This window comes from Thamnophis sirtalis, unplaced genomic scaffold (assembly GCF_051295495.1).
Source record: "Thamnophis sirtalis isolate CommonGarterSnake01/CBP01778 unplaced genomic scaffold, rThaSir2_p1.2 scaffold_7, whole genome shotgun sequence".
In the NCBI taxonomy this organism is placed as follows: Eukaryota; Metazoa; Chordata; class Lepidosauria; order Squamata; family Natricidae; genus Thamnophis; species Thamnophis sirtalis.
In genome coordinates, this window is record NW_028261387.1 from 47,107,305 (window position 1) to 47,132,107 (window position 24,803).

At 35.9% G+C, this 24,803-nt stretch overlaps 1 protein-coding gene across 1 annotated transcript; it reads right to left on the reverse strand.

The window, feature by feature from the left end:
* Window positions 1–401: 401 nt before the first annotated feature.
* LEMD2 (LEM domain nuclear envelope protein 2) lies at window positions 402–17,805 on the reverse strand. Its single transcript, XM_014056559.2, has 9 exons — window positions 16,719–17,805; window positions 15,423–15,463; window positions 14,777–14,852; window positions 11,144–11,220; window positions 10,461–10,540; window positions 4,324–4,469; window positions 3,138–3,239; window positions 2,946–3,048; window positions 402–2,382 (listed from the first exon to the last, which is right to left on the reverse strand). The coding sequence occupies exons 1-9, from the start codon at window positions 17,764–17,766 to the stop codon at window positions 2,232–2,234; spliced, it is 1,824 nt and encodes a 607-aa protein (XP_013912034.2). The 5' UTR covers window positions 17,767–17,805; the 3' UTR covers window positions 402–2,231.
* Between the last annotated feature and the right edge of the window lie 6,998 nt (window positions 17,806–24,803).

Below are 24,803 nucleotides of genomic sequence, written 5' to 3' on the forward strand. Positions count from 1 at the left end.
TTAGTTTCCATCCATTGCTTCTTGTCCATCCTTCAGGTGCTTTGGAGAATAGGCTGATTCACTCTTCTTTGTGGCAACCCTTTAGATATTGGAAAGTTTTAGGCAGATAGCCACATTTTTATTATTTAGACTACCTTGAGTAAGTACTTCCCACGTAACAAGTGAGGAGGGAAAAGCCAAATAAGAAGTACAAGGTTTAAGACAATCCTTCTATTTTATGCCCTTAGTTTGCATAAGTATTGTGATGAGTGATCTGTATTCTCAATACATTTTGATTTAATAAAAATAGATTCACAGTACCACTGTTGCATTAGCTGAACTTAAACACCATTAGCAAACCCTAACCAGGGAATTAAATTTCTTTGATGGAGGATTCCAATTATTAATAACAGCCAGACCTATTTGTACCAAATGTTTTATTTCCTTGATAAAATGTATAGAGACCAAGTATTTAATAAATAGCACCAGCCTGTTTACATAAAAATAAACGAGCAGTTTAATCAACCATACAAAATTTTGTTTGACATTTTCTGTTTGATGTTAGATAGTAAAATACCACGGTATAATGAATGTGTGCATACTTAACAGGGCTGTGCATGCTTTGAAAATGATTCAAAGAAGTGCTTCAGTCCTATGTGTGAGCAAAACATCTCTCTGTTGAGGGCTGAAGTCTTATGGTAGTCTGGAAAAAAAGTATTTTAATGAATAGTGGAATAGCTCACTCAAAATCTGAATCATTTTTCAGATGCAGATCTAGTATTCAAAGCCATAAAGATGCAGGCACTGTGGAATTTTTTGCACATACCAGTAGAAATTACAAACATATTTAAAACAGGGATGTATTTCATTCCATCCCATGAAGAGTGTATGCTTGTATATTAAAATGGCGAACATCATAGAGAGAGACATCTGCTAGATGTCTTTGCTCTAATATACAGGCTACGCTACAAATTCAGGGCAATTCAGTTTTTTCTTCCACTTAACCAATAAGATCGCCTGTTGAATATTTTTTGGGGGGAGGGGAAGAAAGATTTATAACCTCTATCAAATTTCAGCTGAGTTCAGCATGAGGCACATAATGAACTGCTGTGAATTGCAACGATAGCTAACTGCAAATTTCATCCATAAAATGTTTAATTTGGCCAGCAGGGGGAGGAAGAGAGCAAATTTAAAGCTAATACCACCAGTATTTAAAAATAAAACATGCTAGTTAAAAAATGCCAAAAGTCATAAAAATCTTCAACCAAACATTTATCAAGGGGTCTATATATGTATATATTTTTATGAATACATATGTATTCTAGCTACTTCTGTGGAACAATAGGATAAATTCATTAAGAAAAAGTAGGAATCTAGAACCTTTCCATGGCATTATACAAGTTCTCCAGACTTTACAGCAAAGATGTATGGTGTTTTACAGCAAGGTTTTTTCCCCCTCATTAAAATAATTGGCAGAAAACTGAGCCTGGAGACAAACAAGGTGACCTGTACAAAACGCACACCATCACATTGAAAGAGAACAATCATGGAATCAACAATCAACAGTCATGGAAGCATTGCCTAAATGCTTAACCACAGAGCATTCTGTTTGAAACCAACATTGCACGAATTGTTCATTGATCTCTCTCTCTATAGTAATAATATGTCACTTTATAAGTGCTCTTCACCAAGCCACTTTAAATACGGTGAAATTTTAAATATATTTCATGTTCACTTAGATTATCTTACTACTGCCTAAGAAAAAAGCAAAGCCCCTCCTCTCCATTCTTCTGATTTGGCTCCAAAGGTCTGCCCCATCTCACCTCTCATGGTATAAGCAGGTGTCAGTATTTGACACCATGATGCAATTCCTTGCAAACTGACAAGAATATATATGGCTATGACATTTGCTTTTAACAAAGTTTTTTTTTTCTTTACAGGAATCTTTTAGCAGTTTCAGAACAAGTTACAGAGGTCCGTAGAATCAGAGAAAAAGTTCTTAATGGCAGCTCTCAATTAAGAAAGTGGTTCTTCTTTTTAAATAATATTAGAGGAGCTATGTATACATTGGATATGTACCAACACATCAACATTTACATCTCTTACAGAAAATGGCTACCCTGAAGAGTCATTTCTATTTTTTTTAAAAAGCATTAACTAGTGTCTGGAGTGCACCTGAGTATGGACAATAGGGTCTTCCCTAGCCAGTCGCTCTGCACAGTGTTGAAACATAGTCTTGCCTCATCTGACAGCTAATGATCAGAGTCAGATAGATAAGATGGTTGTGTCCAACGCCAAACCAGCATATCCTCTCCTGCCACCCTGTGTAATTCAGTCTGAATCCGTGACTCATTGGAGGCAAGAAAATCCTTCGCTCGATCCCAAATGTGCTTCATTTTTCTCCTGGGGGGTGGGAGGAGGGAAATAAATTATGTGAAACTATGCATACATATATGCATAAAGAATATGTATCATCTTTTAAATATGTTTTATAGCTTCATGTGCTAACAAAAAAGCTGAGAAGTGAGTTATAAAATGCTCTGATTTGGAACACATAAGACAGCATCAATGTGGAATCAACCAACTTATAAAACTCCAAAATAAATTTGTAAATTTTTAAGTTACACATACAATCAATCAAAAGATTAGAATTTTAGGACAACCAATAAAATTCATTTTCAAGATTAGTCAAGCAGGAAAGGAAGCCTTTTCTCAGGAAAGGAATGGAACGCAAGTAAAGAAAATCATTCTTGGGAAGTTTTTAAAAACATACAATTATGACTGTCTATGATTGAGTAGTTATTAATCACCCATGAAAATAAAAACCACTCTTCCGTATACCAAAATACTTTTGGCAAATTATAGGGCAAAATGATTTCTGGAGACAATTGGTTTTGCTGCTATAAGGCTACAACATCTACAGTGATAATATATTAACAGCCCTGAAAAAATGAAGAAAAGCTCACCTTTCCTGAGGTGGGATGAGTGTATCTCTGATATGAAGGATGCCAACATATGGGTATCGTTCCAGATTCTGCTCCCACTCTTTGTAGTGATTTTGGACAGCAGCTATGAAAAATTCAGCATAAGTAATCAGAAAAACATTACTGAACATGAAACTAATAGGAATTCACACACACACACACACACAACATTACCTATGATTTTATGTACCATCTCATACATGGCTTCCTCTTGTTCTTCCCTTTTCCGCCAATAATATTTCAGAAGAATCAGAATCCCCCAAAGGAAAGCTAAACCTGTGAGAGGAAGCACGAAGATAAGACCTTTCAAAAACAAATGAGCTGCCTTGCAAAAAAGATTCTGAGAAAGGAATCTGTTGCAATCTCTTATCTTTGCACTCTTCTAAAGACAATTGTATTTTACAGCGAAGGGGCTTCTTGACAGCTGCCAAATATCTATAAAATTTTTATTACTTACAAATTTCATAAAACCCGACCACTTCTCAAAAATATGAAATAGCTTTAGCAGCTGGGGTTGCATTTCTCTCACCATGTACCTACAGTACACTCTTAAACTTACGAAGAATCTTGTAGCATGTAACACATTTATTATTGCAAGAAACATGCATTTTGCATCTATCTGAAGTGGTTTATAATCTCTTAAAGTTTATACCATACCAAATTTGTTAACCTTTAAAATGCTATAAAACGTTACAGCTTTACAACAATTATATGTTTATGCTTTTACAAAGGTCTAATTATATCTACATCCTTCTAATGATATAATTAAAGCAATAAACATAAGATTATTCACTTTATTAAATTTACATTGGCTTCAAAACTAAGTCACAAGCTTCAAAACTAAGGGGAAATCTGAATCCCAGTTTTTCCAACGCTATGTTCATTATAGCATAATGCATCCCCAAAACCAGAATATTGATAATGTCTCCTTATTCTTGCTATCGTTTATATTATTCCTAACCTCTGTAAGGAATTCATCCCTTGTGAAAATGCTACAACTGTTTAACCTTCTCTGGATTACCATCATAATATATGACTCAGAATAATAAATATTTAACTAATAAGAAAAATAGCAGGTTTCAACAATTGTCTGATAAGATGGAGAAGAGCATCCACTCTGCTATAAACACTTGAATAAAAATTGTAAAGTGGTGCTGGACAGCACACATAGAAGCTCTTGATTATTTTTTTTACGTAATAGAGGAAACAATTATTAGCCTTCTTTCTGATATTAGATCAGAAGAATTGTGATATTCAGAATTTTTAGTAACTGCTTTTTCTCTCCAACTTTTTAAAGTCTTGAATTGCACAAGAGATGCATAGACTATCAGCAACACTCCCCCCCCCACCGCAAACTTACTCCAAAAGAATATAAATAAGTTTGTGATTGCTGTCCATAGCGCCCGATGAAATCGGCAGCCTAGCCCCATCCGGGGACGAGCAGATTCAAGACATATCACTTGCTTCACAGTAGTTACTGGCTCTGAAGGCTCTTTGCCTTGTAACCTGACGGACAGAAGAAAAAAAAAATCCCTTTTGAACAATATGAAACACCTGACAAGTCCCAGTAATCAGAATTTTTTAAAAAAAACCATTGAGGTTTCTCACTTTTCAAAGTTTTGAAAGACTGGGTTGTACAGACTAACTGCAACCTCTATAAGAGTATTTCATCCTTTGTTTCTTAACAATGTATCAAATGTGGCTTTGGAAAGCAATAGCACAGCAATGTCACCTGGCAAAAAACACCAAAAAGGCCTCCTCATAGGTTTTTTTCCCCAGGATACAAGACACAGGTAGTCCTTGACTTATGGCCACAATTAAGCCCATAATTTATGCTGCTAAGTGAGAAATTTGTTAAGTGAATTTGCCCTATTTTACAACTTTTTTCTTCTTGCCACATTTGTTAAGCGGATCACTGCCGTTGTTAAATTAGTAACATTGTTGTTAGGTGAATCTGTCTTCCCCACTGACTTTGCTTGTCAGAAGGACGCAAAAGGGGATCGTGTGACCCTGGGACACTACAACCGTCATAAAGGTGAATCAGTTGTCAAGCATCCAAATGTAAATCACGTGACCATGGAGATGGTGCAACGGTCGTAAGTGTGAAAAATGGTCATAAGTAACTTTTTTCAGTGCCGTTGTAACTTTGAACGATCACTCAATAAACTGTTGTAAGTAGACGACTACCTGTACTATATTTTTAAATGGGACTCTCCCAGTGGCTGCAGAAAAAGTAAGTAGTGTTTATGCTTGACTTATTTCTTTGAAGAAATGATTAAAATTAGGAAAAAAAAAATAACCAGGTTGTCCAGAGTTAATGATTGCAATTGGGACCAGAAACTCACTCACATGACCATGTCAACTTATTAGGGCAATAGGGTTGCAGCTGTTAAACAAACCACTCTTGGCAGTTACATGTGATGTCACATGGCTGCAACTTGCAACTTATTGCTGGTTTCCACGCTGATTTTGCTTTTCAGAAGCTGGCTGGGAAGGTCACAAATGGCAATTGGATGACCACTACTGTTGTAAGTGTGAGCCAGTTACCAAGTGCCTTAATTGTGACCTTGGGGACACCATGACAGCTGCAATTTTGTGGACTGCCCATAAGCCCCCTTGTTCAATGCTGTTGTGGAACAAACAGTTGTGGAACAAACAGTAGTTAAGCAAGAACTAACTGCACTTGGAGGCCCAGTTTTCAATTCCTTTTAACAAGCATTAACCAACCAATCCAGATGATCATATTTTGGATAGCTAACTGATGTCACACCAGAGCTGTAAGTTATAAATGAAACATAGAAAATCATAGGCGAGACAAATGCCTTCTCAAACCTGGCACATTTCATCAGTTTTACTCATGTGATTCATTACCTACAGACTAAAAAGCTGAATATGTAGTAGATAAGCTCTGCTACATATTTGCTCATAACAGAACACCATTAAGTGATGCATCCATTTAAAAATTAGCAACAGCTTTTTAAAACGCTGTACATTCTTATTTTCACATTGATCCCGTTCTGGTAACTTAATCTCCTTAAATGTTGATGGAATTCTTAATTATGGTGAGCAAAGGGGTAGAGTGCATATTTTGTTTTTCAAAGCTATAACCTGTAATACTAAAGCAAATGTTAATTACACAATTCTATCCTACCAGCCATTCTAAGCAAGCTCCTAATGGAATAGTGTGTAACAGGAGAGATTTTTCATACAAAGAATGGAGAAACGTGGCACAGTTTCAAATATTACATTACACCCAATTAAATAAAATTAAATAATGAGATTAAGGAAGAGGAGTATTTTGCAGTTGCTGTAGTTTCACGTATACCAACAATTCCCAAAGATTGGACAAAACTAGCAACGCTAAGACATTAAATGTGATATGTGATAAAAACTAAGGAACTACAGCTATGTACTGATTATCACTTTCAAGCCACTACATTTATAGCCTTAATATTTAGATTCTGCCAGCTTACAATTCTGAACAAACTTTCTGATAGAAATCAAATGGACTTCAACCCTGCTATAAAAGTAAATAATTTCTATTTAGAAATACGACATGTTTTGCTTCAGTGAAGGATTACATTAAAGAACTTAGCACATAATACCACAAATGAAAATTATTTTTACATAATTAGAGCTATAGTAGTGAATGCCAAGTGACTTGAGATTTGTCTGAAAGAGCCTAAGAATTAAGAGTAATTATTTTATGGGAACTGAAGCAATTATTGTTAAGCAGATTTAACAATAATTCCTTTGGTAGATGGGTGGCCATGTAATTGTGTTTAATATATAAATAAGCAAACAAATAAATCTAGTATAAAAGGCATAAAATCATGCCTCTACAAACAAATTAATTCCAAAATGATAGCAAGTTGAAATTAGAATGGCGAATCTAATTTTAAAAAGTTGTGAGCTTCAATAGCAACTTTTCTAAGCAGAATTTCAAATTTACATTTCCAAAGAAAGCATTTTTAGCACAAGAAACAGTTAAGATACTTTTGAGTAGGGTAATTTTACCATGCTTGCTGACTTGTTCCCAAATAACTGCAAAGGGATCCACTTCAAATTGCTACTATCCATTTTTCTTGCTCAATAAAATATATTTTCAAACAACTCATCTGCATCTGAGAACTAAGTATTCAGGTGGGTTCCCTTTCTGCATTGAGTAGCTCTTGATATCTCCTTCATAGTTCAAGAGAATACTCTATAATATTAGGATGAGACAGGCAAAAAGTCCTTATAAATATATAATAGGCACTCAGAGATAGTTTCTTTTAGACTAAGCAAAACTTAAGGGTGCTTTGCACAGAATAATGTTTAGTCTCCCGACACAATTGTATAGCCAATAACCTTCAAATACAAAGGGAATATGCTGGTTCACAGAGAATTAATTCAAGTCAGCAAGGATGTCATTAAGCATGGCAATTAGAATGCTTTCCGAACATGCTGTTGAGACCATCCAGGTTTTAATTTGTGGCCCATTTGTAAAATATGAGCTATTCCACATAAGTAAATGTAGTATCTCCACTAAATCTCCATAAATCTGACCATATTTAGAACTTAGAATAACGGAGTTGGAAGGGACCTTGGAGGTCTTCTAGCCCAACACCCTGCTCAGGCAGGAAACCCTAATATGATTTCAGACAAATGGTTGGAGAATTCACAAGTTCTGGAGGTACCGTATTTTTCGGAGTATGCATCTTTTTCCCTCAAAAAAGAGGCTGAAAATCTGGGTGTGTCTTATACACTGAATACAGCATGTTTTGCCTCCCGAAACCCCACCCCCTTCACCAAAATGGCTGTGCATAGGTTGTAGGAGGCTTTCAGAGAGCTCCTGGGGGGCTGGGGAGGTCAGAAATGAGTAAAAAACGGCCCATTTTTTTGCTCAATTCCCCCCCCCCCAAGCCCCTAGGAGCACTCTATAAGCTTCCTAAAAGCTATCCATGTCCTTTTGGGGGGCAAAAAACGGGCCATTTTTTGCTCATTTTTGCCCCCCCACATCCACCCAAAGGCACTCTACAAGCCTCCTAAGGGCTATTCATGCCCTTTTTGGAAAAAAAAAAACTGGCCCCGTTTTCGTGAAAAATGGGCCGTTTTGGGGAGGTTTTCAGAGTGCAAAAACTTAAAAAAAAATGTCTCTTCTCTTGGTACGTCTTATACTCTGAAAAATACAGTAAGTTGTTCCACTGGTTAATTGATCTGATTGTCAGGAAATTTCTTCTTAGTTCTAGGTTGCTTTTCTAACCATACTTACTAAATTAGTATTCCAATTACTTTTAAAGAAAAAAATTAGCTAGGGCAGCGATGGCGAACCTTTTTTTGGCTCACGTGCCATAAGGGGGGGAGCGCAGGGGTGTCGTGCACAGGCGTGCCGCATCCATAATGCAATGCATGACTCCTCCCTGTGCGCATGCGTGCATGAGAGCCCCCCCATTTTTTCTATTCTTTTTTCATCCTCCCCAGGCTCCAGAGGCTTTGTAGGAGCCTGGGGAGGTCGAAAAGAGCACCCCCCCCCAGAGGCTTCAGGGACCTTCGGGAGGCTTCCCTGAAGCTCTGGAGGGGTTAAACCGGCCCTACGAGCAAACCAGAAGTCCATTCCCGAACTTCTGGTTTGCCCATAGGGATGGTTTTTTGCCCTCCAGAGGCTTCAGGGAAGCTCCTGAAGCCTCCCGGAGGGCCTCGGGGGGGGGGGGGGGGGAAGGCTCTTTTCACCTCCCCAGGCTCCTATAAAGCTTCTGGAGCCTGGGGAGGGCGAAAAATGGCTTTATAAAAGGCTGAACTCAGGTGGCCAGCTGACAGGGCAACGCCTCGTGTGCCCTGACAAATGGCTCCGCGTGCCACCTGTGGCACGCATGCCATAGGTTCGCCAACATGGAGCTAAGGCATTAAATACTAACAATACTAAAAATAGAGGACAGGGATTTGAATATGCATTATTTTTCACATAAAATCAGAAAATATATTTTTATTTCAAAAATGTTTTTACATTTCCAACCACTAGTATTTCATACAAAATAGAGAGCAGGTTCATGTGATCCTATCCCAACCTCCATGTTGAAAGAATCCGAAAAGAATGCTACATGATTTTGCCTTCACCAGTGCAAGATGCGATGGAAATATTTCCCAACTGTACATTCAACAATCAGTGAATGGGTCTGTAAAATTTCTTCATCTCACCTGTCCTGACCCTTTTACTATGGAAAAAAGCTATAGTACAACTTTGCCATTTCAACCAAACATATGGAAAATATTTTTTATCATAGCTAATTTTTTTCTTATCATGCAGAGTTTATATGCATAAAGCAAATGTTATCCCTACAATTCCAACATTTCTTTCTATTTTTTTTTTCTTCAGTGCAGGCAGGAAGGGTGGTGGAAATCTTTTCAGAGTTTCAGGTTTTTATTTCTAACACAATTAGATCTAGACTATATAACATGATCTGATGAGGTTTCGGCTAAGAAATGGCATCTGGTCAGTATATTTTAACTGTTAAAATATGTGTTTTGATGAATAATTTATTATGCAGAAGTTTAGTTCACAGTTTTCAAACGTCTGGCACTTTATAATAAAACATTCAGTGAAAATGACTAAAAATAATTAGCATAACAACATTTGATTAATTGGTATGATTAATAAACTGTCAAAAATCTTTGATCAAGTGACAAGTCCTTCAAAATTAGCTGGACAACACTATTTTAATTTTTTTTAAATATTATTTTTTAACCATGGAAGACAAATAAAAGAAACCATCTGAAAATGTTTTCTGTCACAGAATGTCTCTTTCAAAATAGTGCCTATATTAACAGAGGTTATCATCTGAAAGTGAAGTAAAGTTTTCTATTTCATTACCATCATTTTATACAAATTTGGATTTCTCTAATTATATGATGACCTAAAAATAATACTTAGCATTTATATACTTTAGTGCAATTAAAAGCCCTTAATGTATAATTACTTGCAACAATTTATTTATTTATTATTTATTTATTATTAAAATTTATATGCCACCCAATCCCGAAGGACTCAATTTTCTATGACAAGTCTAAGGAGATCCAAGATTAGTAAATTTCTAATTCAGAGTTATCTTTTAAGTAAAGCTAAAATAAACTAAGCTATGTTGCTTAATCTGCCACTGACATAGAAAATTTAACCATTCTTACAAAAATCTTTACATTTTATGTTCTATCAAACAGCAGACTATCCTCCATCAAATTGTGACATTCCAGATGCTTGATAATGTTACATTTTTACAAAATGAGGCAGGTAACTTGAGTTTCAACATATGCAGGCAATATTAATGTTGATCTAAATAAAAGTGTCATATAATGCCAGATTTTGGTAGATTCTAAGAAACAGAAATCTTTTTAGAGAAAAAAAATCCCTCTAATATTTCAAATCCTTTCAATGCTTTCAGCTTTACAGAAAACAGAGCAAGCATGTTGCCAGATTTCAAGGGATTCTTGTATATTTAGAACCAATTGTTCTTAATAACTTACCAAATTCCCGAATCCTGATCACTGTCTAATAACCACTGTAATGCATCTTCAAATTTTTTTATTGAATAGCCAGTCACATTCTGTAAAAAAGTATGCCCACAAATTTAAAGTCATCTACATTAATCTATTAATGAAATGTTACTATGACTATTTTCTATTTACATTATTATTCCATTGTTTGTTGTCAAGAAAATTAAAGATAATATGTATATGCTGAAGATATCATTTTTTTTTACCTTTGCTTTTATTTGTATCATCTGGTTATGAATACTACACAACTATTACCTTATAAATGCATTTACGTGAATATAACTTGTTGAAAAGCTAAAGATTGATAATAGAGTAATTACAATTTTATAACTACAAAATACATTGCAGTGATTTTATATAAATATAATATTTTTAGCTATAGAAATTACTAAAAACTAATAAGGGGAAACACATTTTTAAACAGAAATAAATACTAGCTGCTCTAAAATATAGCAATTATTTGGCTTCTCAAGGGAAAAAGAAGAGCAAATATGGGCAGACACATCATTTGGGCTTTTTTCTCAAAGAAATAAACTGAAAAGAAATGGCTTAGGGGAAAACCCAGAAACTGATGGGGTGGAGTGGGAAGTGGCACAATCAAATGAAAGCATTTCTTGATGATAACAAATACAATATATTCTAGTAGTCCTTACCTCTATATAGTCCTTTGCTTCACTAAATGGTATACATTTACTTTCTAAATTCTCAGGATTTCCACACTCAAAATTGCCTAGGAAAAAGAAAAAAAAATTACCCAGGTGGAAAGCTTTAGACAACTATGAAATCTGCCAACTATGAGCTAAGAGTTTCTATTGCATCATTTGTATAATTGGTTAGAAGCACATCTACAGATCATATGGTATGATGATATGTATGTATGTATGTATGTATGTATGTATGTATGTATGTATGTATGTATGTATATTTATATGGCCTAGCTAAATAAATAAATATTCTCATGTAAATCATCATCTAGGGAAAAAGAGCAGCCTAAAACAATAAAAGTAATGTTTTTTCTACTTTCTTTTCCCTTCCTAATTCCCTTTTCTTTCTATATCATGTATTTGTAATTATAATCTTAGAACAGAAGAGAGAAATGGAATTAAATTTATTTTTACCAAATACTTGAAGCACCCTCTCTAATCATGCTTCTTTGGACTTACTCTAACCAAGTGTGCATAGGATTGCAATCTAGGCCAGCTAGGGCATTTTTAATGCAGAAAAAAACATTACCTAATAGTAATTTTCATTTAACAAGGAAACATTTACCAAGAAGACATTCAGTTCTACAGTGTTTATAAGGAACATTGATAGAGAAAAATGAACAAGCTTGAAAGAAAGGGGTTGTTACAATCAAAAAGGAAAAAAATTAAAAATCTTTACATCAAAATACTATCTGGAGTTCATCATGTTTTGTAAAGATTATAAAGGTTAATCCCCTAAAGATTTTATAATAAGAACCTGATAATCCATCTGGTTCAGGCACCTATCCTAGTTTAATCTTTTATAACTTCAGAAACTTATTTATATAATAATATAATGTCAAAACCTTCCCAAGGCATGAGAAACTCTATCCTATAGGGAAGAAAGTTATCAGAGGGTTGGAAAAAAGCCAGTGTAGCATTAACAAAGAAAGAAAAACAAGATTTCACTTTAACCAGAAAATAATGATTGAATGACAACAAAGTTATTCATAACAGTTCTAATTGGTAGACTCAAAATATTTTTGCAAAAATTTATTCACAAGGATATGTGGTTTTTACTAAAAAAATTATGTTAGGAATGTGCTGAAGATTTTGGAATTTTGGAGCAACATAATGAAAACACACCGTTCCTCTAAGATGAAGAGAATATTTGGTAATTTCGATTGGGTTTTCTTGTTCAAAGTTTGGAACAAAACTTCATAAAATGGGTAAAACTAATTTACACTTCACAGTGTAAATATACTTTTTACTATGAGATACAAAAAAGGAACAAGACAGGAATGCTCAGTCTGCTTTCTTGTTTATTTTGATCATTGAAATACTGAATAGAGATATAAGATAAGAGGATTGTGAGAGTAAAGATTAAAAAAAAAGGAACCTATACATTAAGGGCTTTTGCAGGTGACTTGGGGTTGACTCTGGAAGATCTTTTAAAGGGAATTGAGATGTTAATGGGCAAATTAAAAGAATTTGGCACATTACCAGGCTTCATGATTAATAAACACTAGATAAAGATGTTAACAAAAATGTGAAAGTAATGATCAAGCAGAACTGATGAATAGTATAGGTAAAATATCTGGATATCAGTATGACAAATATGAATTGTATGTTATTTCAAAATAACTATGTTAAGATATGGAATGAAGTTAAAAAAGATATGTTAAGATGGAATAAACTACAATTGTTATTGTTGGGGAGAATTTCTGTGAGAAAAATAAATGTCTTGTCTAGAATGATGTTTTGTTTCAGACAATAACTGTTTTGACAATTTAAACAGTGGCAGAAAGATATAGTTAAATGTGTGTGGCAGAGGAAAAAATTACAAGTTAACAGTAAAGTGTTACAAGATGCAAGGGAAAGAGGAGCATTGAATTTCCCTGATTTGAGATTGTATTTTGCAGTTTGCTGTTTGCTTTGGGTGAAAGAGTGGGTATTGCTGAGAAATAGAAGGCTTTTGGACTTGGACTTTTTGGAAAGACATGACCGGAGATCTGGGTGGGATGGATTTCTGTGGTATGACAAAGTCAAGTTTAATGTAGATTTTAAAAATAATTATGGTAGATTTGCCATATAGAGAATATGGAATGGATATAAACCCAAGTTGTGTTCTGCGTGGATCTTGGCACAAGAAGAGAAATACAAGTGGTTAACTTATCACAAGATACTAGAGCTTTTCAAGGGGAATACAAAATAAGGAAAAGAACTGAGACAGAGATTATATTAGCTAATGGTTCTCTATTTACAATTACTAGAAAGATTTAAAGTAGACAAAAGAATTTATATTAAGAATGAGTTTGAAATAAAATTGTGTACAAATTATAAATAACTGCTAAACATATACACTTTTAGTGAGACTTAAAACAAGAGCAAGTGAAAATATGCATGAAAAAGTGGATTAAAGTCTTTTATTATAATTTAAAGATGGAACAATGGTAAAATATGAAATTAATACCAAGTTATAATCTTAAAGAGAGCATTTACAAAGTGACATACCATTGATATATGTCATCAGAAAATTAATCAGAGTATATAAAGGCACTTCACATTTATGCCAGAAATGTGAACAAGAAGGAACATTTCATCATGTTTGGTGGATGTATAAACAAGCTAGAAAATTCTGGATTCAAAGACTTTCATGGTTTCAGAAGACTTTAAAGATTAATATACAACTAAAACCAGATGTTTTTTTCTTTTGGGATTGCAGAAATAGTTGGAAAAACTTATGGAACTTTGTTTTGTACATAACTGTAGTAAGATTATTGTATATACAAAGATAAAAATTCAGCACTCCCACAAAGGAGGGATGGTTGGTGAAAATGATGTAACTTTCTGGGATGGCTAAATTGACTTCTTTGATCAGAGAAAAGACAATATCTACGTTTACTGCTGGGTGAAAACTCCTTACTGACTTTTTAGATCAAATGGCAAAAAATGAACTTATGATTTATGGTTTTGATGATTATATAAAACAGTTTAAAAAGTTATGTTGTGACCGTAGAGTAAGAGATAAATTTAACTGTATTTATAATTGCTGTAAAGAAGATTAGAAGCTTTGTATCATTTTGTTTCTTTTCCATTTTTCTTTTCTTGCACTTTTAGTTTTATCTTTTCTTTTTCTCTTTTTTAAATTTTATATTAGTTTGTATTAGTTTTTATATGTATAAAAGATACTGTCTGAATAATGACACTAAAGGGTGGGACATTCAGAAAGGATAAAAGGAAGTACACTTTTCTACCTGGCACATAAATAAATATTAGCCAGGACTGCCATCTGGGATATCTTAAGCCTGGGATAAAAAAAATCATGGTTGTCATTGATTCTAAGTTAGAATAGCTTTTTATTATTTTTAGCATTCCAAGCAGTATGTCTCTTAATTCAGAATAATTGAAACAAAAGTGGAGCTCCTGTTACGGCCTCTAGTAGATATACAGATGATTTTTCTAGAAATAAGAGTGCTGTCTTAAAGCCTGATCCCACCATGCCTTATATTCACCACGTATAAAATTGTATTTATATTTAGTTTGAAAATTCCCCAATTGATAGAAATAATCATTTTCATACTCCGATTAATCAGAACTTACCAGCTTGAATTGCAAGATAGTTGTACAACTCATGCAATATGTTTGTTGTGATTTCTTCTTGTTTTTCCTGACAATACTGGAAAAGGAGGAGGAAAAGAACAGTAAAGAGCTCTTTTAAATTATTGAATCATTTTGCATGGCAATAGGAAATATTTTTAGTATGTTATCAGTCCCCTTCATAATCTCCAAAGTGCAAATACTGTACAAGCATGAACCTAAAGAAATAAAGTTTAGGCATGATATCCACAAATATCAATTTAAATACAATTCTATATTGGGATTTGTCTTTTTCAGCTATGTACTTTGGACTAACTTAGAACTATAGCCACAAACAACAGATATTAAGACTGCCAACTCTATTTTAGCTTGCTTTGAAAAGTAACTGATACAATCCTTGTCAAAAATCTTATTGTTTTTATAAATTATTAAAGCATATTTATATAAAGACAAGCATTTAACATTGCAGATTTATAGCTTTTGAATGATTCTTTATATAAACCTGACAAAACTCATCTGTAATTCCCATATCAATGAATTATTAAATTATATATGGGAAATGGAAGAGGCTTATTTATACAACACCCCTAATCACTAAGTCACTAACACCCTATGGTTAAGAATTAAATTTAAATGACATTTAACTTACAATATCTGTGCTTTTTTCACAATCCACGGTCAACAGTTTTACTGTGAATGAAAATAAATAATTAAGTTACTTGCCAAAGCATTTACAGAATATATATTTTTCCTATTTTTTCACAATAAGTGTGAATCTGACATGTTTCTTGAGAAATGTCCATTCTACTGAATAGGCCTGAACCAAGTGGAATGTGTAGAAATTAAATCTTAAAACTGCAACTAATCCCACTAATTTAAAGGAAATTATTCACAAACCAATGATATTAAATAAAAAAATACTTCACATTCTGTATTCATGTCAAAATAAGAACATTCATTTATTTTGAAAGTTATTTTGGTCTACATTAAAAGTGCCATTTCAATTCAATTTTTGTCTTAAAACATAATTTTTGACAGAAACGTATGCTGCTGAACTGTAAAAAAATATGCATTTTATATCAATGAAAACCTATAGCTTATCCAGTCATAAATGTACTAATGCCCACATTAGTTGATTATTGAGAGTGTCAGCTGTGAACAGCCAAGCCTATACATATAGAGTTCAAGCTAACTATTTTATTATATTGTTTTTAATATAGGGATATTTCCAGTTCCCAATTGTCCCTTGGGAACAATGAGATAAAGCTCCAAGTAATTCAGGACAGGTCAGTTCTGGTCCTTTTAAAGTTGCACAATGACTCTAGATTAGCTCTGTGCTTGATTCCTCCTCCCTGCCAGATTGGATGGCTTCCAGCCTTTATTGACATCAGGGCCCAATCTTACATTCTTTGCCATATGGAAATGAATGTGTGTAGGTTTTTTTTTTAATGGGGCACTGTTTAAAACTCTGAGCTAAGCAGGTACCCTTTTTCTTACAAGTTTTGCAAATGCAAAGTGTTCTTACTGTGTGCTAAATAATTGGGATTCTCTTTGTTGAAGTAATTATTATGATTTTATAGTAGTGGTTTGATATCCTGAAAAAATATTCAATAAGAGATACTTAAAACTCCAATGAAGTTAGCTTGAGGTAATATGGGTAACACATATTAAACTCTCAAAATGATAACATAAAGCCTCTAAAATAATTGGTCTTATAATAAATAGGAAGGCCATTCTAAGCTAATGTTCTGGGGGAAAAAATCCTAACCTCATAGCTCATATTCACTATTAGCCTTGAAAGGTCTGAAGCCAATTTTACTTGTAAATGCAATATATCCATAAATGGAATAACGAAACTATGATGCGAGAAGGAGGACGATAGTATTGAGACTGGAAAAAAAAAGAGACAAATTATGTTCACAAGAGGGTTAAATACTACACGTACAATTCTCCATGGACCCTTCCGGATGAGCAGGTCCCATCATCTTCACCCAAAGGATGCCAAAGAAAATCACCAGCAGCACTAAGGTTGCCACCCACAGGAACCAGGACAAATAAAATTCTAGACTTTGACCCTTTTTCCCAGGGCTCCGAGCTTGATGATGTTTCTGACCTACATATTGCCGAGTCCCATCCCAACGGGTCCCAACATTTAAATCTCTTTCTGCTCTTGTACCCAAGACCGTTTTGGTACTTCTGGAAGCTCCTTCTTTCTCTCCTCCTCTTGGCAGCCTACAGGTTAATTCTCCTCCAATTCTCTCGGTTACCGAAGGGCTGGGAGCTGCCCATCTCTGGCTCGTGTAGCTGACCCAATTGCTCAACCCTCCAGCGCACTCTCCTGTTCTTGGTTTCCAAGAAGCGCTGGGCTTCAGGCTCTGCTCCTTTTCCCAGCACTTGCTGGAGGAGCTTAAACCCTCTTCGCTGGAGGGAAGCGCTGATCTAGAGGTTAATCCACCTGCCACCGTCCCCTTCTGATAGGGGGACGTAAAGCCTTCATCGGCCTCTAACTGGGTCCTTTTGGAGGCGAATCCAATACTTGGCCTCCAGGAGCTGCTAAGTGGAGCCACCTCTCTAGCCGGCAGGTGGATCCTCTCCGGGGTGAAAGGAGTCTCTGAAGGCCAGTGGGGACCCTCAGCAAACCTCCTGCTACTCCCCGTCGCTCTCTCCCTGCGCGACAAGTAGTCGTTGCTGTCCTCTTCGTCCTCCTCGTCCTCCTCGCTCTCGCTCTCCCTCCTAACCAAGATGCGGGCCCGGGGAGTCGCTCTGGGGCCAACCTGGGCGGGCGCTGCGGGCCTCCCGGAGCTACTGGAGCTCGCAGGAGCCGCTCTGATGGAGCTGGTGCGGCTCCTTAGCCCGGCCGCCACCTCAGCCCGCAAACGGGTGAGTTTCTTGGCGTAAAGTTTTCGGGTGGAATCGGTAATCGGCCCCGGCTGGTAACCCAGGGCCAGCAGCCCAGCCCGCAGCTCTGCATCGGACAACCCCGCTGCGGCCATCGCCGGAGAGGGAGGAATCCAGAACCTGCAAAACCCGGAAGTGGCACCGTCGACCGAGGAAGTACTTGCGCCATCTCGGTGGTAGCAAAGCTTCGGAGCGCCCCTTTTAACAGAAGCCTAGGCGACTTCCGCCCTTACGTTTTGCACCGCCATATCGAGGAGGTCGAAGTCGGGCCGCGCTGGGAGAAGAAGCGCCCTTTATGGTTTATAAAATATGTTTTGAAAAGTACAAACCCAGCCTCGAGAAACGCACTTTCTTTTACATGGCAGATCACACTGAAGATGCTTGTTATGTAAACTTAAGAAGTTTTAGAAAAATTATCGGTGAAATGTAAAATTTAAAAGAAGATGGTAATTTTTAATTTTTTAAATCCAGCAGTTAGGTTTGCTATCTGTCAGTTACATTCATGCATAAGATACACATCCGTTGCACAAAGGTTAGCAGTGAAATTATTTGTTTGCTTTTTTACATAATTTATACGCTGGCCCCCTTACTCTAAAAAGTGATTCTGGGCAGCTTATTATGACTTCTTACATAGAAGAATGTTTATTTCTTATAAAATAAATATTTAGTTTTAAAGCATTTTATAAAAGGGATCTTTGTATATTAAAAATGTAGGGAATACAAGTAGTAAAATATCAACAGGAAGAGGAGGTTTATTCTTTTTTGTCCAATATTACTCTGTCCAAAACTATAAATGGTCTTGTAATCTCCTTTTTTAATTTTTATTATTTGGACATTTTAGCAATCTAGTTCTCCTAGTTTACTTATGCTAAGATATTCTACACTCCAATTTTGCTTTCAGATTTTGCTTTGTGGCATACATTTCAAAACTGAAATGAATGTATGCTTACATATGGAAAGGGTATAATGAAAGCTAGTAAACTGTTGGACTTTGTGAACAGCTCAATTGGCCGCAACAGTAAAAAATATTGGGTTTCTGTCTGGATGGTCTCTTGTGACGAGCCGATAGACAGAGAATGGAAGCAGTAAGCTTCCTCCCATATTTGGGCATACCAGGGGTTGTGACACTAATTACATACATACATACATACATACATACATACATACATACATACATACATATATATATATATATATATATATATATATATATATATATATATATATATGATTAAGAGAAAGGAGATGTAATGAAGGTAATGGTGTAGAGTTAATGAATTTTTACAGTTCAGTGAAGATGTATATTTAATTATGGATAAAAGACAAATAATATATGTTAGAATGAAAGAATTTATGTCATATAGATTGTCGTAGATACCTGAAAATAGGAATTGTGAGTTATACTATAGTTACATATGTATTTCAGTGAATGGTGATAATGAAAGAACAAGGGATAAATTTAGGAAAAAATTGCTGTTTGGACTAAGAAGTTATTTTATAAGATGTTGTGAATGTATAGGTTCACAAGAAGAGAGAAGTAGAAAAAAGTGATTGGATGAATGAGAACAGTTGCTGAATGATAGGTATTTGCTTTGAAAAAGGTGAGTTTGTAGTGTACAATGTAAGCATTTCAAACAAATGACAAAAGAATTACTCTGGAAGCTTACAGTGGCAGATTGAAAGAATTTATAAAGAATACAAAGGCTGAGAAGTTCTGGATAGAAGAAATATCCACACTAGTAATATTAACTGAATCTCAGTAAAAATGAGTGTTAGATGAAGAAAAAAGAAAGAAAAGAAATGAGTGTTAAATTAGAATGACTCAAAGTATGAATTCTAGGTGCAAAAGTATTGGGAATTTAATGTAATTATAGCAATTGCTTTAGTTTAATGTAATTATAGCAATTACTTTTATCAAATACATATCAATTGTCAAGTACATATCAAGTACATATCAAAAGCAATTGCTTTTATCAAGTACATATCAAAACACAAATAAAAAAATCCATTTAGTACATTGCTTTACAGTTTAACAACTAACCAAGTTAAACAATTCATAACAAAATAAACATAATAAATAAATCAAACTATTAAAAGCCACCAGACCCAGGACCTTACAGAGAGGTAAAGGGTCATGTCCCTAAAAGCTCTGAACTTGTGATTCTGACAAGAACAGAAAGAAGACCCAAAGGGAGGTATAAGGAACAGGTAGGGCTATAAGGAGGAGTAATAAGGGAAGACAGATAATAGGGGGACTGTGATTGGAGAGCAGTATTTCAGCACTTCAAGGTAGGAGCCAGTGAAGAGTCCTTCATTGCCATGAAGCATTGCAATTGTGTGGAAAGATTCTAGACTATTACTGCAAATGACACATGATTAGTATAGGGTTAACATTAATTTGGGATGTGGTAACTCAGGTGGGATGCAGTGGCTCAGTGGCTAAGACGCTGAGCTTGTCGATCAGAAGGGTCTGCAGTTCAATGGTTCGAATCCCAGCTTCTGCCAACCTAGCAGTTCAAAAGCATGTAAAAATGCAAGTAGAAAAATAGGGAACACTTTGGTGGGAAGGTAACAGTGTTCCATGCGCCTTCGGCATTTAGTCATGCCGGCCACATGACCATGGAGATGTCTAGCTCTTTGGCTTTGAAACAGAGATCTGCATCACCCCCTAGAGTCAGGAACCCCTAGCACATATGTACAAGGGGAACCATTACCTTTACCTTTAACATTAATTTAACAAGAGTATTTTTCTGTTATGGAGGGGTATTTTGACATAATTTGGTCTACTACATTCAAAATCTGCTAAAGTCTGTTAAATCAAGGCATCACTGTAAACAATGCAGTAAAACTGTGTCTGGCAAAGCAAGAATAGCTCAAGAATAAATGGGTAGCGAATGAATGTGGATTCAAAACAGAAATGATGGAGTACGTAATGTAAAAGATGTATATTGAGGTGGTTTGATTATTCTGAGAGAATGAATGAGGATCAAACAATATATGATAAGTAAACAGTGTGAAAGTGGACAGAAGGCTGAAAAAGTCTTGGTTGAATGTTGTTGATATCTCAAAAACAAGAAAAAATGTATGAATGAATTTGTGGACATGGTAGAAACAAAATGGTTGCAAGGGTAGACAAATATTGTTGCTGAGTTGTTGAATCCACCATACCACACCACACCACCCTCTCTTCCACAGAGTTTGCCCAAATTTATGTTCATGAATAAATGGCATTGATATAAAATAGATTTAAATTAGATTCCTTTTCACCTTTATTTTTTTCCTTACTATTTTTCCTATTTTTCTGTACATTGTGTTACTTATCCCCAAAATGTGTCCAGTACAAACTGTGATGCAAAAATGACGAAATGTGCTTTGCAACATCATGACACAAGCCTCAGTCTTTCAAAGCAATGTTTCAGTGCTGGGTGCAAGTATGTAGTTTGCACATGTATTTTACAGTATACCTTTCACCTATTCCTGGGAGAGAACCATGTGATAGATATGCCTAAATGTTGTGCCTCACAGACTAGTTAGTATTCTTCTCATAACATAAATTATACTTGGCAGAAATGGAAAAATAGCATTTTAGAAGTCTGTTTACTAAGTATTTTCTTGACAGCACGTGTAATATATATGATGTTTAAGACTGATACTTCATATATCCTATATAATTATTTCTAATAAGAAAACAGTATGCTACAATAAATCTAGCTTTTAAAATTCTACAGAATCCTAAAAGAAATATGTGGATATGGGACATATAAGCAGCAATCCTAAATACAAATCTTGAAGCATGTCAACAGGTATGATTACTAAAACTATGGCAGTTTTTAGGGGTGCTACCGTTACTCCTCAGATTGTCAGATGTGAGATCCTGATTGAGCATCAGGAATTAGCTGAGATAATTGCTATTGTACCAGCCACTTTACCATATAGCAACCTCCCTGTCTGAACAAATCAATTTGGGGTCAGGATGGCACAGTTCTCCAGGCTTAGGATCTTGTGGGAGTTCAGTTCGCTTCTCTTGGGGCATAGTCTGAAGTAACTCAGGAATTCATAATTAGAATGGCAGCCATAAACCAGAATATTGAGTGGCCAATGCACCACAGGGCAGTGGGGGCTTTGGATCAGATCGCTCTCATGCGATCTCTCCTCTCCCATTTTGAACCTCTAAGTTTACAGAGGAACTGAAGGAGATGAAATAGGTGAAGAGATGCCTAGCATGTTACTGAAGGATATGGAGGAGTGATCTTGACCAGTGGTGGGATTCATTTTTTTTTACTACCAGTTCTGTGGGTGTGGCCTGGTGGGCTTGGCATGGCTTGATGGGCATGGCAGGGAAAAGATACTGTAAAATCTCCATTCCCTCCCCACTCCATGGGAAGGTTACTGCAAAATCCCAATTTCCTCCCAATCAGCTGGGACTTGGCAGGCAGAGAGTAGATGGGGGTGGGGCCAGTCAGAGGTGATATTCACCGGTTCTCCCAACTGCTCAAAATTTCCTCTACTGGTTCTCCAGAACTGGTCAGAACCTGCTGAATCCCACCTCTGATCTTGACCAATTATATAAGTAACAGCTGGGTCTATCTCCCAGTAGTAAAGTGGCAAAGTGACAAGATTCGTCTGTGCTTATTGCACCTACGTATGGCCATTCAGTGACCTCATTTAAAGGAGAGAGCTGCCTTGGAGGGTTACTGTAAGGGATATGCTAAGCATATTTCAGATAAATTTGCGTGGATTCACTCCAAAGGTGGATTCTAGCCTTGAAGCAGATCTTATGGAGGTGACTGAGGCTTAGTCTGTCTCGGTTATATAGGCAGAGTTTGATTCTTTTGGATTTGATGAAGTGAATAGGGTTCTTAGGATCTATGTTCCTCTTGGTTCACTAAGGCTTTACAAGAGGTGACATATGATGGGATTCCTTCTTGAGAAAAGATGGTTTCTCAAACCGTTAAAGAAGTGGTGATTCACACACTCCTCAAGTAACCATTCCGAGGCCCAACCATAATAAACAATTTTCATTTAGTCTCCAGCCTTACCTTACCTTATCTTGGATGAAGGAGAGCTCCTCTTTTCAATGAAATAGGAAATAGCTTTTGAAAAGAAGAAGGAAACCCGGAGACAAGCGTGGATCAAGTAGGAATTCCTTCCAGGGAAAAGGCATCTAGATCAGTAGCTGTAGAGGAAGCTTTGCAAAATGTTTGCAAAGTTGATTGGCTGTTTTCAAAGATGGCTTGAAAATCACATCAGGGAGAGTTTCAGGTGGTAATAGGGTGGGCTGCAAATTATATCAAGGTAGGCTGCAAGCGTGCAACTCATCACATATGAGTGTGTGTTTTGTGTGCAGAAGCAGGCAGAGTTATTTGCCACTTTGATTTAGAGCAGTGCATCGCAATGTACTTTTGTTTTGTACTTATGGGGGTTCAGCTTATGGAATATATATTTTTTACCATTGTTATCCCATTTTTGTTTTTTTCTTCTTTCTTTTCTTTCATCTTCTTGTGGCACATATGTTAATACCTCAAGATGTTATTTAATGAAATAGCTCTATAAAGTTTACTTCCAGCTTGTATCATCCAAATATGCTGTTAACTGTTCAATTTGCCAGCAATCTATGAGAAAGGGATATGGATTTATAAATTGATTGTGGTATTTTCAAAGTGGAACGCTCCTGTTATACTGAAGATATGACAACCCTGTGATAGAGACAGTTTTTTTATTTATTATTTTTCAATCCCTGTCATTTTGATTATGTACTCTTAAAGACAGAAATGGTATGGCATTGTGTGAAATGTGCTACACAGCCAGCAGGAAAATTTATTTCTCAGAAACACAGTTTATAATCCAGTTCAGGGCAAAGTAAGACTTGCAATACTAAATCAAGTAAAACTAAAGGTAGCTTTAAGACTAACTATATGGGGTAGGGTGGGCTCATTCCAGGTGCCCACCCTTAAAGGCCATTGGATAGGACTCATGAAGATTTCACTTTTCTCATAGCACTGGGTCAAGAGAGGAAATGGGCGTGGCACTTTTAAGTTCTGTGATGGGACTGTGATGGCACTTGTTGGTATGAGAGAATTTTTAATTTGTTGTATTGTTTATCTGTGGTGAAGCAGATTGTTGTTTAATTGAGACTGGAATTTCCATTGCTAAATAATGTGGTGGTAAAGTTCAATATTTCATGATCGCATCACTTAGTGAGACAGCTCTCCCAGAAGACCTGGTTGCCATTGTACACAGTAACCCCCAAACCATATGGATCTTCATGTGAGAACCTCGTGTGATTGTGATGTGGGAAAAGATGAGAGCCCAGGCAAACAAGCCCTGTGGGTGAGAGATATGGAAGGGCTGGTGGTACGGGGTGCAGATTGGGAGGAATTTTGGACGGGCGCTATGGAGCAAATGGTGATCATGAGACCACAGGGATGTTGCAATGGCTGCAACTTTGAAGATCAGTTTTAAGTTCTCTTCGTTCAGTGCCAAGAACATTAAAAAAAAACCCAAATAGGACCTTTATTAGGCCATCTGAGTTCAGCAACATCAAACTCTAGCATTATCAGGAACAGAAAAAGAACTCTCTCTTCTGGAGAGCTTTAAAAAGAGAATAAATAAATTCCATCTTGCCTTTATTCTTTGCTTGTATATTATGGAGGAGACATAATGCTTCAACCAGGTTAAAAAAAAAACCCTCATATCTGGAAAAGGATTGGGGAATTAGAAAAAAATAATAATTAGCATAGCAAATGAAGAGGAAGATGTGGATTAGGATCCTTTGGTTGAGTTATTTTATGGATTTCTTTTATTTTGTGCCCATATGTTCTGAATCTAATCTAATTTTACTGTATCTGTAGTATGTGTGTGTGTAATAAGGGCCACCCCACATCCCTGTTGTATATGTGCAAGTTTCTACTATTGCACTGCACTCTGAAAACTCCATGTCAGAATCATGTATTTCTCAAGCAGTGATTATTCTAAGGGAAAATATAACCTGTTCTCTTCCAAGGATATTTTTTCTCCTCATACAATATCCTATAAATTTAATGTCAGATATGATGTAGTGGAATCCAAATGTTGGAATGATGTAGTATCAGATACTCAGCAGAAGATGACATTTGTTTTCAAAATCTCAGTA